The sequence below is a fragment of the Peromyscus eremicus genome, chromosome 5 (assembly GCF_949786415.1).
Source record: "Peromyscus eremicus chromosome 5, PerEre_H2_v1, whole genome shotgun sequence".
Lineage (NCBI taxonomy): Eukaryota > Metazoa > Chordata > Mammalia > Rodentia > Cricetidae > Peromyscus > Peromyscus eremicus.
Window position 1 is genome coordinate 40,380,893 of NC_081420.1, and position 17,704 is coordinate 40,398,596.

General features: G+C 40.0%; 1 protein-coding gene across 1 annotated transcript; it reads left to right on the forward strand.

Annotated features, from left to right (window-relative positions):
* The first annotated feature begins 12,234 nt into the window (after positions 1-12,234).
* On the forward strand, positions 12,235-13,188 carry LOC131910447 (putative olfactory receptor 2W6). Its single transcript, XM_059262377.1, has one exon. It carries the CDS (start codon positions 12,235-12,237, stop codon positions 13,186-13,188), a length of 954 nt encoding a protein of 317 aa, XP_059118360.1.
* Positions 13,189-17,704: the final 4,516 nt, after the last annotated feature.

Genomic DNA, 17,704 nt, shown 5'->3' on the forward strand with positions numbered 1-17,704 from the left:
TAACCAATGTACAAAAACATGTGATTTTGTATTAATGTGGTAATATGTGATGTTACAACACATATAGATACTGAGTGATGCATAAATCAGATTGAACATCTCCAAAATGTGTGCTATGGAAACATTCAAGATCCTTTTTTCTAGCTTCTTGAAATATACAAGTATGAAATCATTATCTTCAGTCACCCTACTGTGCAACAGCACACCAAAACATCTTACTCTTATCTAACTGTAGTTCAGCCTCCATTGATCACTACAATGTTTGGTAACCAATGTTCTACTCTTTATTTCTCAAGGCCAGTGGGCTTTTTTTTTTATTTAAAAACATTTTTTTTCATTTTACATACCAATCCTGGTTCCCCTCCCTCTCCTCCTCCTGCCTCCCTCCCCCCACCTCACCCCCTCATCCACTCCTCAAAAGTCTAAGGCCAGTGTTTTATCTTCCACATATGAGCTGATGCATTGCCTGTCTTCAGGTTTTTGGGTCATTTCACTCAGCATAATGATCTTCAGTTCTCACTGTTGCAAGAAGGCTTTCATTCCTTTCATATCTGAGTAACACTCCATTGTGTATACTAAAGTACATTATGCCACGTATTCTTTAACAGTCATCATTGATGGCCATTTCTCTTGTATTGTAAGTAGTGGGCAAGGGATTACAAATGGCTGTTCTCCCTGTTGAGTATCCAGTAGTGAAACTTCTGGGTCATATGTTAGCTCCATTTTTTATTCTTTGTGGACCTTCAAACTGTCTTCCATAATATCTTGCTTACTTAAACTTTGTTCTATGACAGCTATTTTCTTCCTACACCCTCCCAGTCTTATCTTTTTTGATAACACCGGGTCTTTGCTCACCGTGGCTTTGATTTGCATTTTCCTGATGATCAATAACATTTAGCGAAATCTATTGATTGTTTTTATGTCTTCTTTTGAGAAATATCTGTTTAGCTTTTTTAATATTTTTCAAATTTGTTCTATACATTTTACATATTTGGAAATGCTCAGTGATGTTATAGTAGTTCTAAATTCACAACCTATGTTTTAAAGGTTTTATTTCTTTTTAAAAACTAAAATATATTTACATCTTCTCCCACCTTCCTTTCTCTCCTTCCAACTCTTCCCATGTCCCCCACCCAGTCCCCATCCTCTCTTAAACTTATGGCCCATTTTTCTTTAATTGGGATATATAGAGATATGACTGACTACTTACTTGATATTGGGTAACCAATTAGGGAGCTGACCCCTGGGGAAAACTAATTCTCCCCCTTCAGCATTCCTCATTGGCAAATTCCTCATTGTAGTTGTTTGTTTGGACAGAGGGCCCCTGAGATTTCCCCCTTCCACTTCAGCATTTCTATTGGTATTGTTCTTGTTCAGGTCATGTTCAGGCAGACATACTGTTGGGCTATTGTAGGTGAAGCAGCCCTGCATTTCTAGGAGTCACAATCTCACATCAGATATCCTGGTAGTCTGGCATACAGTCTTTCCACCCTCTCTTCATCAATGTTCCTGAGCCTTAAGCCCAGGACCTGTATTGTAGACGTACCCATTAGGCTGTGTACCCCAGGATCAGCTGTTCTCTCCATTTTGAACAGTTGTGATTTTTTTGTAATGGTTTCTGTCTGCTACAAAGAGAAGCTTTTGATGATAGGTAAGAGCTAAATTTATCTGGCTATAAGGATAAGTATGTAGAATGTTGTTAGGAATTATGATGGGTTGGTAAAGTGACAGTAGTAGATTGTCTTTTAAGATCCATGACCTCCTGCCCATGGGTCATTGGCTAGGTTTGCAGTACCAGGCATGATTTCCCTCCTATTGAGCAAGAATTAAGTCCAATTAGAGAGATGTTGGTTACCACCAAGATATAAGTGCCACTATCACACCCTTAGTGAGATCTTGCCATGCTACTAATCATTATGGTTTATAGACTTCACAGCTGGGTGGGGACTATTAGTTCCTTTCCCCTCTTGGGAAGCTTGCATTACTGTGAAAGCTAGGCCTCAGGGAGGAGGCTTCCAGTTCAGATCCAGCTCAGATCCATGTCTGAAATGCATAGTATCTTCAACAATAGGGACTTACCTTCAACCTCAGGAGTGCTCTGTATTGGACTTCTTGATTCCCTTAATCAACAACTTAAAGGGGTTATCATACATGTACTGAATATTTTGTTAGCTTTAGCTCTTAGAGTGAGCATTGTCAGCCCTAATGGTATAACTTCATTTAATCTATGTATGTATTTGTATACACATACATTCCTATGTGTTATATGCAATTTTAGGTAAATAAAAATAAGATTTTATGGCCTTTTCAAACATTCTTAGTATTATTTCCCCTTTTCCCTCCCTCTCCTTCTGTAGTGACTTCCCACAGTAAAATCCCCAGACCCTGGGTTTCCCATTTCCCCTTCGTATCACTTGGACCCTGCTGTTCCACTCTCTAGTATTCATTCTCCTCCCTGCCTCCTGTTCCCCCTCCACTGTGGTACCATTTTACTTCCCTGGTTTCTGCAGTTACTCAAGGTTATATACTCACATCTCTCTCATCTGGGAACCACAGATGACAGAGAATATGTGCTTGTCTTTCTGGGTCTGGACCACCTCATTCAATATAATATTTTCTAGTTCCATCTGGAAGTAACCTAATCAATTGTGTGAAAGACCCCACAAGGAAAACTTCAAATCTCTGAAGAAAGAGATTGAGGAAGTCACTAGAAAATGGAAAGACATCCCATATCGTGGATGGTAGAGTTAATATTGTGAAAAGACCGTTCTATCAAAAGCAACTTACAGATTCAATGCAATCCTAATCAAAATCTCCATCTCATTCTTCACAGAAATAGAAAAAAAGCTGTCCTAAAATTCAACTGGAACTATAGAAGATCCTGAATATCCTGAGTAAATCTGAGCAAAGAGAACAGTCCTGGAAGGCTTACTATTCTAGATTTCAAGATATATCACAGAGCCATAGTAATAAAAACAGTATGTTACTGGCACAAACATGGACATATAGACAAATGGAACAAAATAGAATTCTCAAACATGAATACCCATAATTACAGCCAGCTAATACTTGACAAAGATGCCAAATATGTTTTACACACTGGGGAAAATACAGTATTTTCAACAAATGATATTAGGAAAGCTGGATGTCCACATGTAGAAGAATGAAATTAGATCCCTATCTGTCACCCTGCACAAAAATCAACCGCAAATGGATCAAACACCTCACTATGAAACCTAAAACACTGAAAATGTTAGAGGAAAACATAGGCATCCAAGATATCAGTGTAGAAAGAGACTTTCTGAATTAGCCTAGAAATTAAGGCCAACAATTGACAAGTGGGTCCTCATGAGGCGAGAAGTCTTCTGCATAGCCAAGAAAATAATCAATTGAGTGAACAATAAGCCCACAGAGTGGGAGAAAAATCTTTGCCAGTTGTACTACTGACAGAAAATGAATATCCAGAATATATAGAGAACTCAAAATATAGTCAAAAAATAAAATAACTCACTCAAAACATGGGCTTTAAATCTTAACAGAAAATTCTTAAAAGAAGACATAAAATGGCTAAAATAGCATAAAAATGTTCAGTACCCTTAGCAATTAGAAAAATGCAAATTAGAACCCCTTTGCAATGCCACCTTACTCTAGTCTGAATGGATAAGATCAAGAAAACAACTGACAATAAATGCTGGTGAGGATATGGGAAAGGGAGCCCTCATTCATCGGTGGTGGGACAGCTAACAGTGCAGACACGTGGAAATCAGTACGGAGAATTTCCCAAAAGCTAAAAATAATAATAAATTTCCCATATGACACAGCTATACCACTCCTTGGCATTTGCCCAAAGGAATCAACATCATATACCACAGATACTTGCTCAGCCGTGTTCATTGCTGCTCTATATATAGGAGCTTGGAAATGGAGACAACTGAATTATCTTCAACTGATGAGTGAATAATGAAAATATAGTACATATACACCATGGAATACTATTTGGCTGTAAAGAAAAAATAAAATCACTACCTTTAAAAAAATAGCTGTGCATATATTTTACATCAACAAATATATATATATTTATATATATATATATATATATATATATATATATATATGTAAGAAATTATGGTTGACCTTACATTTCCTTGTTAATGATAATTGTAACTTTTTAATCAGGGTATATGCAAATGTACTTGTGGGTGTGCGTGTGAGTGGCCATATGTTCATTTGCATGTGGAGAATTTGACATTAAGTTTCTTTCTCTGGGGCTGGAGAGATGGCTCAGAGGTTAAGAGCACTGGCTGCTATTCCAGAGGTCCTGAGTTCAATTCCTAGCAACCACATGGTGGCTCACAACCATTTGTAATGAGATCTGGTGCCCTCTTCTGGCATACATGCAGACAGAACACTGTATATGTAATAAATTTTTTATTTATTTATTTATTTTTATTTTGCAATACAATTCAGTTCTACATATCAGCCACGGATTCCCTTGTTCTCCCCCCTCCCGCCCCCCTCACCTTCCCCCTAGCCCACCCCCCATTCCCACCTCCTCCAGGGCAAAGCCTTCCCCGCGGACTGAGATCAATCTGGTAGACTCAGTCCAGGTAGGTCCAGTCCCCTCCTCCCAGGCCGAGCCAAGCGATCCTGCATAGGCCCCAGGTTTCAAACAGCCAACTCATGCAATGAGCACAGGACCCAGTCCCACTGCCTGGATGCCTCCCAAACAGATCAAGCCAATCAACTGTCTCACCCATTCAGAGGGCCTGATCCAGTTGGTGACCCCTCATCCATTGGTTCATAGTTCATGTGTTTCCATTCGTTTGGCTATTTGTCCCTGTGCTTTATCCAACCTTGGTCTCAACAATTCTCGCTCATATAAATCCTCCTCATTCTCACTAATTGGACTCCCAGAGATCCACCCAGGGCCTAGCCATGGATCTCTGCATCCAGATCCCTCAGTAGTTGGATGAGGTTTCTAGCACGACAATTAGGGTGTTTGGTCATCCCATCACCAGAGTAGGTCAGTTCTGGCTGTATCTTGACAATTACCAGCAGTCTGTTGTGGGGGTATCTTTGTGGATTTCTGGATACAAGATCAACTCAAAAAAATCAATAGCCCTCCTATATACAATAGACAAAGAAGCGGAGAAGGAAATCAGAGATACATCACCCTTTACTATAGCCACAAATGACATAAAATACCTTGGGGTAACACTAACCAAGCAAGTGAAGGACCTATATGACAAGAACTTTAAGTCCCTGAAAAAAGAAATTGAAGAAGATGTCAGAAAATGGAAAGATCTCCCATGCTCATGGATAGGCAGGACTAACATAGTAAAAAAATTTTTTTAAAGTTTCTTTCTCTGTTGCTGCTCCACCTTGTTTTCTTGAGGCAAGGTCTCTTGATGGAGTTGTTTTGGTAGACAGGCCAGCTAGCAAACCTTGGGGATTCTCTTGTCCCTGCCTCATCCCTCCAATACGGGTTACAGGTGCATGGAGCCACCTCTGAGCTTTGTCCTTGGGTACCAAGGATTCAAATGCATGAAGTAGAGAGGAAATCATTAGAAGTCGGAGTGAGAGATGACTCGGTGTACAAAGGGCTTTTCACACAAGCACGGGCTCCTGAGTTTGGACCCGGGACTCGTGTAAAACCAAATGCAACAGTGTGTCTGTGTCCCGGTGTTCTGATACCCATGTAGTGTGTGTGTCTGTGTCCCAGTGTTCTGATACCCATGTAGTGTATGTGTCTGTGTCACGATGTTCTGATACCCATGCAGTAGTGTGTGTCTGTGTCCCGGTGTTCTGATACCCATGCAGTAGTGTGTCTGTGTCCCGGTGTTCTGATACCCATGTAGTAGTGTGTGTCTGTGTCCCGGTGTTCTGATACCCATGCAGTGTGTGTCTGTGTCCCGGTGTTCTGATACCCATGCAGTAGTGTGTCTGTGTCCCAGTGTTCTGATACCCATGTAAAATTCAGATGCAGTAGCTTGCATCTGTAATCCCAGTGTTCTTATGCAAGATGGAAGGGGAATCTCTGAAAGCCTGTGGGCCAGATCTCGGGGAATACTGATCTTCAACAAGGAGGAAAGCTAGACTACCAGAGATAGTCCTCTAATCCCACATGCATCCCCACACTCACACATATGAGCACACACACATACACCACACACACACACACACACACACACACACACACACACACACACATTTTTTAAGTTCTTAGGTAAAGCGGGAAATGTAAATTTTCTCTGACTAAAAATAAGTATTTAAGAATATATGCATTTTTTTCTAGGCCAAGGACTTCCATGTCAGGATTTTATATATGGGCTGACAATACTTAAGTTTTTAGAAAATTTCCTTTTGTAGCAAAGTGAAGGATAGTTAGAAGCGGTGAGACACTAAAATTAACAAATGAAGCCGATTGTAATATGCATGCCTATTATCCCATCCCTCAGGGCACTAAAGCAGGAAGATTGATATGAGTTCAAGGTCACCTTCTCTCAAAAAATTAAATAATAAAATTATTTTTTAAGCAAAGAAGCACTTGTAACCGTGGAGTTGAGAGAAAGAATCAGCTCTGAGAGGCAGACACCACAGTGGATCTGTTGGCTTAGGGGTATGAACTAGGGAAAGACACACGGGATCTGTGCTGTTTTAAAACTTGGTGGCTGGACAAATCCCAGTGAGGCAAAAATCATCAAAAATCAGATCGAAGAAATAAAATTCAAAGAGCTAATGGATCCTTGACATCAACTTTTCTGATCACACATAATTCAAGTTGTATTAGTAAAGTCTTCTGTCCCCCAGTGCTACTGTGGTAGTGGACTAAGTCACAACACAGCAGAGTGTGTTTGGATGTAGATGCACTTAGGAGAGAACACACTGACATAGACTCTGCTCCTTCCTCTGACATGTTCTGTGATGTCACACCATATTGTATTAACATGTTAACATGTAATGTTTGGGCTGTATTGCTTTATCCACATCAAGTTTTCACACTATAATATTCCCATCAATTATAAACTTGAATGTGTTTTAAATGAGTTGTGGGTTATGATAGGCTAAGTGTGAACAAAACAGAGGCGAGATGAAAAAAAATAAAAACAAAGATGGCTTTGAATTTTTTCCCTGGCTAACCATTTTTCTCCTGCCATTGTTTCTGCCTGTATGGAACACATTTTTCTCATTTCTCAGAGGGACTCATTATCTCAAGAAATTCTTGAGAGCATCAAATTCTCTAGGTTTTTCTTCCTAGTTTCCATAAGAAAATGCTAAAGTAAGATGATAGTGCACGCCAATAGCCAAATCTAAGTGTGAAATAACTCACATGCGCCAAGAATTGAGTTGAAAAGCAGAATCCCGTGAAGGACTTTACTGCTCACCTTTGTATTCCGTTCTGGCTGACAACAAAACACTACCCACTGCCTCTAAATAGAAGCGGCGATTCATTGTGTCTAGTCAAAATATCCATCCTCATCAGTATAATTAGTGCTAAAATTAAAGTACACTATTTTAATAATGTTTATATTTCAGATAAAATATTTAGCATGATAATTATCATATGTGTTCTATTTCTACTTGACAAAAGTACCCAGAAATGGTCAGCAAAGTTAGTAGGTTACTAGTAATGATCATTACAATTTAAATATATCTTAAATGTACAATGCACACTTACACATGATATCTCTTGTGTATCAACTAAAATTTCTGACTTTGGAAAGATATGTGAAATTTATCTCCCCTATCAGTCACTGACAGCTAAGGATAGAATACGTGCTTGTAATTCGCATTTGTTCCTACATTGTTTCCCTGTGACCTTAACATACAGTAAAGGTATGAATCCAGCCCAATACAGCCCAAGCATTACGTGACACAGCTTTGTATTGCTTTTTAATCTAAACGGGTTAATTTGTTTTCTGAATTGAAGTTATCAGTCAGGTCATAACCATTTTATGTCAAATTACAAATACGGAAGTGAAGTTATTTTAACGTGTTTTTGTGTTAATTTTAAATATCAAATGGAATCTTTTTCTCTTTTTAAACAATCCTCCTTTTGATAGACCTGTTTTAAGTAAAAAATATTCCTCTAAACTTGCTGCTATGGATCTTAAAACTGCATAGAAAATTAACTAAATAAACTGGTGAAGAAAATTAAGTAACAGTGCTTCTTTAATTGCATGACTGAACAAACAGTGTAGGCTACTGTCACAAGAGGAAAACGACACAAGCATCTGGCCCTGTGCTTCGTTTCCTTGACTCTAGGTTCCATTCTGGACCAAATACGGGATGGTCACTTCCTGTGCCTAATGCTCATTATCAATGCTCTCGGCTTTGATCAAAATAGACTCCACTAGGAAGACCTGGTTCTCTCTCTCTCTCTCTCTCTCTCTCTCTCTCTCTCTCACACACACACACACACACACACACACACACACACAACTTTCAGAGAGGGAGAGAGTGTTTGTTGGAAATAGCAGTATTTCCTATGAGACCATACACTCTCCCAATTCTTGTTAGCAATAATTAGCTAAGGGAATTTGGGTGGGAGTGTTAGGAGTCCCCCATAGAGTGATGCAGGAAGTAACCAACCCTACATCAACTCAGACACCCATAAGATGTTCTTGCTTGTTAGATATGTGTGCTTAGATCCTTATGCACCACCCACCTATTCTGGTGACCATCAGAGTCCTCTCAGGCTGCACTTTCTCTGGCTCCTTATATGGGGTTGGGAGGCTGTAGATGGGCTTCATGTTACAGCATGGGTGGTGTGAATCCAGTGTGCCCACCAACATTCTTCATCCAGGCCAGTTCCACTAGACTAGGTCCTATTGTCCCCTGATTTAGCTCCTTTCTCATAGACTTCCTAATGCCGTCTTTCTCCTCTCCTTGTCCATACTCTGGTAATTCCATTTGACTTCCAAGTGAAGTCCCGGGAAAGAGAAGGAGCTGTGGACATGGCATTTCTGAGGGTGCTGTTAACTTTGGTAAGTTATTGATTCTGTGACCTAGGCCTGGAAATTACCAATGATCTGATGTTTGAGAACCTCAGGCTGTGGTCAGATCAGTCTAAATTTGATATGCTTACTTCCAGAGGCTTTATCATATATTAAAAGTTGTGGTTAAATATAATTTATTCTGTGTAGAGACTGGAGAAAGATTTGTGAGTGCTTTAGTGGAGCTCTGCTCCCCAAAAGAAATTTAGAAAACATTGGAACCTATTGAACTGTAAAATCCTAGGGGTAAAGATACTGACTATAATCCTGTATCCTGTGAGAACTCTCAGGAAGGAAGACTGAGTGATGTTATGACTTTGCCCTTCAACATGGATAATCTGTAAAAAGAATATAGTATGTCCTTATTGGGTCTTATGGCTTTGTGACCACTGCATGCACAGAATGAGCAGTGGGCTAACTCTGAAACACCTGTGCCATTCTTAACTCTGGGACTTCTCGGTTCACTCCTCTGAACTGTCTAAGTAGCAAATTCCATGCAAACATGGCAAAGCAAGTAGACAGCCGCTGATGTGAGAGCATTATTTGACTTTTTAAAGACTATGTAAAGTTTGAATTATCTGGTCAGGGATCCAGAAATCACAAACCAGATAAATGTTTGTAATGTTTTTCAAAATGATGGAAAACATTTAAATTCCAAAACTGACAAATTGTATTACTAAAGCATTATTAAATAGTTAACATAGTGTCCCTTGTGAAGGAATGGCTATGTTCCTGTTTAGAAGTCATTAGTTTAGGTTTGAGTAAGGATAGACACACACATTTTTAAAATAACCTTTTAGACCAGTAAAAGATGTCCCTTTTTAACGTCTGAAATGTAGGAAGCAATCCTCTCCAAGGGAAGGCTGGGTAAAGAACAAAAGTGACTGAGTCAATAAATGAGAATGGAACATTGGTGACTATAATCATGTTTGAATGATCCCTGGTTGATTTAAGAAGAAAGGAAAAGGACAGAACCAGGGTTCATGCTCTGCTTTACAATCAATAAACACTCACATACATGCATGAACGTCACAGGGAAATTCTAAGAAGAGTAGCCACGGAAAAAGGTCACTGTCAGTCACGGTCACTCCCTCTCAAGGCTTTGTTGGGCTCATTCTGCAGAGTGCTGGGTGCAGAGCGCTCAGTGTTAATACAACAGACAAACTTAATTATGTTTCTCATTTCTTGAACAAAAATACGATTTTTTTTTGCAGCTTCCTTGCCAAGACAGCTACTTGCCTTGCTGAATTTATAAACAAGGCTCTTTATTAAACTTGATGTAATAAATCAAAACATATGAAATGAAGTCTCAACATTACAATTCAAGTTTTGCTGTGTGCATATTTAGTATGATCGTTGTGCTGTTAAGCTTCTGGCTAGAGTCCTTACTGACAGGATGACTATGGATCAAACTGCAGGTGATCTAGTATGTACTAGCCAGATGTCAAGACTGGTTATGTGATTGTTCTCTTGGTCTCAGCGGTTTAATCAATACTCTTGAATAATCACACGGCTGATCTCTTGGGAAAACTGAGAAAATGAAGTGAGCTTGACTATATCCAACAGTTAACGTTAGTACGTAGTTCAAAACAGCTAAGTAATATTAGTCCTATTATTATTTAAATGACCTATAACTCATAATTTATTTTCTGTTATATTTTAAGATGTAAAGAGAATTTACAAAGACTAACAGAAAAAATACATGCATTCTACCATTCAGAATTAACTGCTATTCCCTTATGGTCACACTTGTAGCTATAGCAAAGATAATAAACACTCTACATCTCAGAGCTTGATGGACTTTTCTCTTCATCAGGTATAATCCCCCCACCTCCACTTTATTTGCAATTTTCTAAATTTCCATTTTACAAGAGGAAGCAGTAAAGCATTGCTGGCTTCATCATAAACATTGGCTCCCAGCTATTAAAGCACTATCTACCTAAAGATTATCAAAATTATCACACCCACCCACTACAACTGGAAAACTCATTGTAGCCTCTACCAGGATAACTTTGATAATAATTTCATTTCCAGTGTGTGTTAATGTTTAATGGACAAAATATTTTTGTACTCTAGTGTACTCAAGAGATAGATTTGCCTCTAATAAAAGTCACTATCCTGTGGCTTTTTACCAACTGCTTAGGAAAATATGAAAAAAAAAAAGCTAATTTGTATCACACAGAACATTTGCCCTAAGACATAAAACATCTACCAAAACCTGAGAACGTAAAATGTTATGGGAGACATAATATCTTCTGGTGCTAGGAAATTGGGACAGACAAAGAACACAATCAGGAGAGATTCTCTAGAAGCAGAGTTCACTGTAAGAATAGAGAATAAAAGGAAGAAAAACAGCTAAGAGGATGCTCCCTGTTCATTCCATTGCATGGCCTCTGATCTTTTTGATCTTCGTGGGAAAGTTTTCCCAACGTGAGAAAAGTCACACAATTCCAGGGATAAAACACAACTCAGTGATGTAAGACATAATTTTATCCTTGAGGTGTATGGTAAGACAGGTAGAGAATGCTGAAGTAATGATGTATGTCATTTGTTATTATCTTGTCTGACATAGGATATTAGGGTCATTTTCAATCAGCAGGATGGATGGGACCAGCAGATACAGATGTGAATAATGATGAGTTAAGCTTTTTCAAACATTTTGCTGGGTCTGCCCTCATGGTTGTGGGTGAGATTTTAGATTTCTTAGGAGTGGTGAGAAAGTTTTCAGAATGACATTTGACCCAACAGGAAGTCCATGTCCCTAATCTAGGAACAAGCCCCTATCCTACCCAAAGGGAACAGGCTACAAGGACAATTAGGTATTTCTCCATTTTTAAAAGTGATGGGGAAATTCAGTGTTAGTTTGTGAATGAATCACATTTTTAGAGACAGGTATTTACACAGTCTCCAACTCACTGGCCTTGAACTCCTGAGTCATCTGTCTGCCTCTGAGGTGCAAGGTTACAGGTATGCCATCAACCACCTTTCTGAAGGTAGTCTTTTACAGCCTGCTAATGAAAGATTGTGATTGAAAATGTTGACAAATAATCACAAGCAGGAGCTCTAAAAACTCAAATTTGATACTTTTCAGAGCAGATGGTGATTTAGATCAGTCCCTATTGAAACTTTAGGTCCAGCATTTCTAGAGAGGTTCCCGCTGTACCACTTTACAGTCATCCTCTTTTGAGACAGCACGTCTGCGATCTTCACCGACACTGTCTTTCTTCTCCTAGGTAATATGTGGTCGCAGATGATGGAAAAGGACAACAGGAGCTCTTTTGAAGGCTTCATCCTGGTGGGCTTCTCGGACCGTCCTCGCCTAGAGCTGATCCTCTTCGTGGTAGTTCTCTCCTTTTATCTGCTAACTCTTCTTGGCAACGTGACCATCATCTTGCTTTCAGCCCTGGATTCCCGGCTGCATACACCCATGTACTTCTTTCTGGCCAACCTCTCATTCCTGGACATGTGTTTCACCACGGGCTCCATCCCACAGATGCTCTATAACCTCTGGGGTCCAGACAAGACCATCAGCTATGTGGGTTGCGCCATCCAGCTGTACTTTGTGTTAGCCTTGGGAGGGGTAGAGTGTGTTCTCCTGGCTGTCATGGCATATGACCGCTATGCTGCTGTCTGCAAGCCTCTGCACTACACCGTCATCATGCACCCTCGCCTCTGCGGGCAGCTGGCTTCTGTGGCATGGTTGAGTGGCTTTGGCAATTCTCTCATAATGGCTCCCCAGACATTGATGTTGCCCCGCTGTGGGCACAGACGGGTGGAACACTTTCTCTGTGAGATGCCAGCGCTGATTGGCATGGCCTGTGTGGACACTATGGCCCTGGAGGCACTGGCTTTTGCCTTGGCGATTTTTATCATCCTGGCACCACTTATCCTCATCCTTATCTCCTATGGCTACATTGCCAGAGCAGTGCTTAGGATCAAGTCAGCGGCTGGGCGAAAGAAAGCCTTCAACACCTGCAGCTCCCACTTAATTGTTGTTTCCCTCTTCTACGGCACCATCATATACATGTACCTCCAGCCGGCCAACACTTACTCCCAAGACCAGGGCAAGTTCCTCACTCTTTTCTACACCATTGTCACACCTAGTGTTAACCCCCTGATCTATACTCTGAGAAACAAAGATGTCAAGGAGGCTATAAAGAAAGTGCTAGGGAAGGGGAGCACAGAAGTATAATAACAAAGGATCACGTTTAGGTTTTGTCTTTTTACCCACATTCTTTATATACTACTAGACCTAGGAATGGTCTAGGATTACAGACAGAAGGGACATTTTATGAGAAAGACAGGTTGCCGGAATAAGATACCCCTCCTATATTGAAAACCATTGTGTCCTCTCAAGTTCCTCAAGTTTATCACCAAGGGGTTCTAACTTGAATAAAACAATTATCTATCTTTTCAAAATACCAACTGGGAATGCCATCATCACTTTTTAAAAACTACAATGACTGTGCCTAGTAGGTCCTTAACAAATATGAGAAGAAAGTTCTTAGAAGTAATACAGAAGAAACATTTGATAGTTTCTAGAAAATTCCAATGTGCTTTTCTAGTGCCAAATACCTACTCAAGAGCCAAAACAATTAGTTCAATCATCTGGCTTTAATAACTCCAATACCATAATTGACTTGCAGAGTGTGTGCATTTTAAATCACACATATACATAATTGATCTTAAAGATTCATGTTTGACTTTCAAGCAAGAGACACTAAAGGAGAAAACATGTAAAGCAAGATGAAGAGGAGAAAAGTTCTTTTTAATATTTAATGTACCTGTCAATGCCAAGAAAAGGCAAAGGAGTCTTCTTGCTTCAAATGTTTACTTTATTTCTCTACTCTTCCCATATGTTATGAAAATATTTTCAATAGAAGAAGAAAGAAAAGAGATGAATGGCGGGAATTGCTGTAATATTTGTGATTGGTTAGTCTCTGAATATTGATCCCTTCCGGTCTATGATGTTACCGACAGCATTGCCTCCCTGCACCTGCACTGCACCTCTTTAAACACCCACCGCAGGCTCCAGTGTTTGGACACTAGGTCCCCAGCTGGTGTCACTATGTTGTAAAGTTGTAGAGGCTTGTGGGAAGTAGAGCTTCACTACAAGAAGCAGGGCGCTGAGATCTGGGCTTGAGGTTATGCATCCCTACCGCACTTCCTTGTCCACTTCCTGCTTCCTGTTCTACAGACATATGAGGAGGTAAGGAGCCCTAGCCACACTCTCCTGCACTGTGATATTACTACCATGCTTTCCCCTCCATGCTAGAGTATAAAACAAAATAAACTATAAGCCAATTAATCCCTACTTAAGTTGCTTTTTTAAAACATTGACAGCAAGGTTTTACTATGTGGCAAGGAAGAAATTAAAAGACAGAATACATACTTCTATTGAAACATTAATTTTTGTAGGCCTCTTAATGGAATTTCAGATTAATTCATTTCCCACGGTACCTATTTTTGCTTTACCATGTTCTTCTCTAAAATATTTAATATCACCATAACATTACAGGTACTAACAATGTGAGAACTCCGGGTAAAATCATCATTATGTCTAATAGACATTTCCACAGTCCAGCAGTTTATTGAATAATTTACAAAGTATACTACTTAAGCAGAAAGTAAGATAAATTAAAAAATACCCTATCATCTTATGAGCATTGTAGAATATCACTCAAAATAAAGTATAGAAGAAACATTTTATCTTATGCTCTTTGAGTTTTTCCTTTCACTAATCATAAGTCATCCTTACCTATTGATATTTTCAATAGATGGGCATGTAGTTATGATGATCATTAGGATTCTGTTGAGCAAGACATCAGAAAGTACATTCCAGCAAACTTCTCCATGACAGAGATGAGGAGGCAATGGGTCAGACATCTGAGGAGAGTGTTCCCGGCAGAAGTAGCAATGTGTGCAACCTTCAGATCAGGATGATGAGAAGGACCAAAAAGAGGGATGGAGAAGTAGGAGGGATCAGAAGCAAGGGCCATCCTGGAAAGGGAGGTGTTTCCAGAAGGAAAATGGGAACAATGCTGTAAAATGTGGCTCATTGGCCAAGTGAGGTAGGACCTGAAAATCAGTCCTTAGATATCATCAATCTTGTGAGACCCAGCAAGCCAGCACAAGCAGAGTGATTGCATGAAATCTGAGTGGAGAATGTGGGAGACAGAGTGGGACATCTGAGAGCCAGGCAGCCAAGGTGGATCTTCTGTTGAAGGAAAACTGCAAAGAGCAGAGATAGGGCGTAATGTAGAAAAGGGTTGTAAGATAAAAGAGAAGATTTAAGATGAGCGAAATTATAGCATGTTTGTAAGATAGAAAGAGAGGAATGATCTAGTCACAAAATAATGTGAAAGGGAAGAAGACTGCAAAAATGAAGATTTAAGTAGGCAAACAGGAAAACGATCCATGAGATTAGAATGATTGGCTTTAGGCAGAAGTTCACAGTGTAAGAGGGAAGGCCCCTGCCTAAGCATAAATGTGAATGTTCAGGCTGATAAAAGCATGGGAGTTTGTGTGTTGAGTTCTTTTCTGATTGTTTTTCTTCTCACCATGAAATAGGAATAAGGAGGTGCAATTTTATTATAAACCTTTAAATATATTAGAGTAGCAAATAAAAATATCGATACATTGGTGCTTGGAAGTATTAGGGAGACATTGGAGCAAAGGCAGAAGGGGTGATTTGTGTGGCAACAGGGTATTAGAGCCAAGTATCACGAGACCAGGTTATGGGACATTATGACCCATTCACAGATTGCTGACAATCATGGTGAAAAGAAGGCAAAGAGCTTCTCTTTCCACCTACTATAGATGGGAACATATATGGGAGAATATAAGCTTTAAAGTAGCCAATTCAGTCTTTCAACATGGCTCAGCAGGCAGAGGTGCCTGCCACCAGGCCTGATGACCTCAGCTCAGTCCCCAGGATTTGCATGCTAGAAGGACAGAGCTAGCTCCCACAAGTTGTCTGACATCCACACACATGCAGCAGGACTGCAGGACAATGCATGTACACATACACACATACATAGACAATAAATAAAATGTAGTAAAGATTTACAGTAGCATATTTTAAAGCCACCAACTAAAAAGGAGAGGAGGGGCTTATTTGAGTAGATGATACAGAAAAGGTAAAACAGAAACAAAACAATAAAACATCTGTTGAGGCCCTAGGGCTGACCTTTTCCTTGTATGCTCCACCACTGTCCATGCAAGTGTAGTTTTACTCAAACAAACATTGCTTGTTGATATTCTCTTTGTGTCTGGAGGAATTCTTCTCAATGATGACAGAACAAAACAGAAAATTCTGTAAAAAAAGAAAAGTATAAAGTATGCTTAGATCAATTGGGTCACTATTTCATAATTAATATTGTGTTATTTTTTTCTATCACTATTTTCTTACTCAACAAAATCACACTTGAGTACTTCTGACTCCTTGTAATTATATATTCTTCCTTGCCTCCACACAGATTTCCACACAGCCATAACTATACAACTCATAGCTTTCTCACTTATAACACGTTACACAGTTCCTTCACACTCTCATACAGCTCTTTGCACAGGTCCTATACATAGCAACAGCTCTTTCACACAGCCCTCACTCACACACACTCACTCACACAGCCCTCACTCACACAGCCCTCACTCACACACACACACTCACTCACACACACTCACTCACACACACTCACTCACACACACTCACTCACACACACTCACTCACACACACTCACTCACACACACACACACTCACTCACACAGCCCTCACTCACACACACTCACTCACACACACTCACTCACACAGCCCTCACTCACACACACTCACTCACACACACTCACTCACACACACACACACACTCACTCACACAGCCCTCACTCACACACACTCACACACACACACACACACACAGGTACTTCTACATTATTCACTCTTTACCCACTCACTCTTTCACCCACTCACTTCTTCACATTTCTCTCATGCTTCTTCATCTCTCACTCAGCACACACACACACACACACACACACACACACACTTCACTCACATTCTGCAGCAGCTCTCACATAGCTCAACACAGCCTTCTCTCCCCACACCACTGCTGCCCTCTCACAGCCAAATTCTGGACAATTATAAGTTATAGTTTCAGGGCCTGACCCTCTCATCATAACACAAGATAAGTCACTTAGTTTCTCGGGGGCTAGTAATGTCACATTGGCCCATGCACGTAGCTCTAAGTTGGTGAGGGATCCCAGACAGTAAACAATTGCCAGAACCTTGAGCAGTCAGGGTACATGCAGAAAGAGAACTACCAGAGGGAGCTATATGTCAACATAAACAGTTGGCCTTGATTTAGCAATAGACAACACCTGAGAATTAGTCTTTGTGTATTTTCTGCAGGGAAACTTAGTCTGTTTTGAATTTGTTCTGAAGCCTAAAATTAGCTGTCTTTGAGATTGAGAATACTGTTACTTTTCTGTGTCGGTGACGAAGAATATTCTGGTATTATTTCTGTTCATCAGAATAATCAGCTTAAACAGAAATCATCATCCTGACCATCCACAGCTAAGTGTGTGCCTCAAAAGTATAAAACACACCACCAAAGGACTGTGGAAAGAACCTCACAACTGTTCTTATTAGGGAGACATAGCAGTGGCACCCGAGAAAGTTATGGACAGAAAACAACCAGTCATTCACAGTCAGT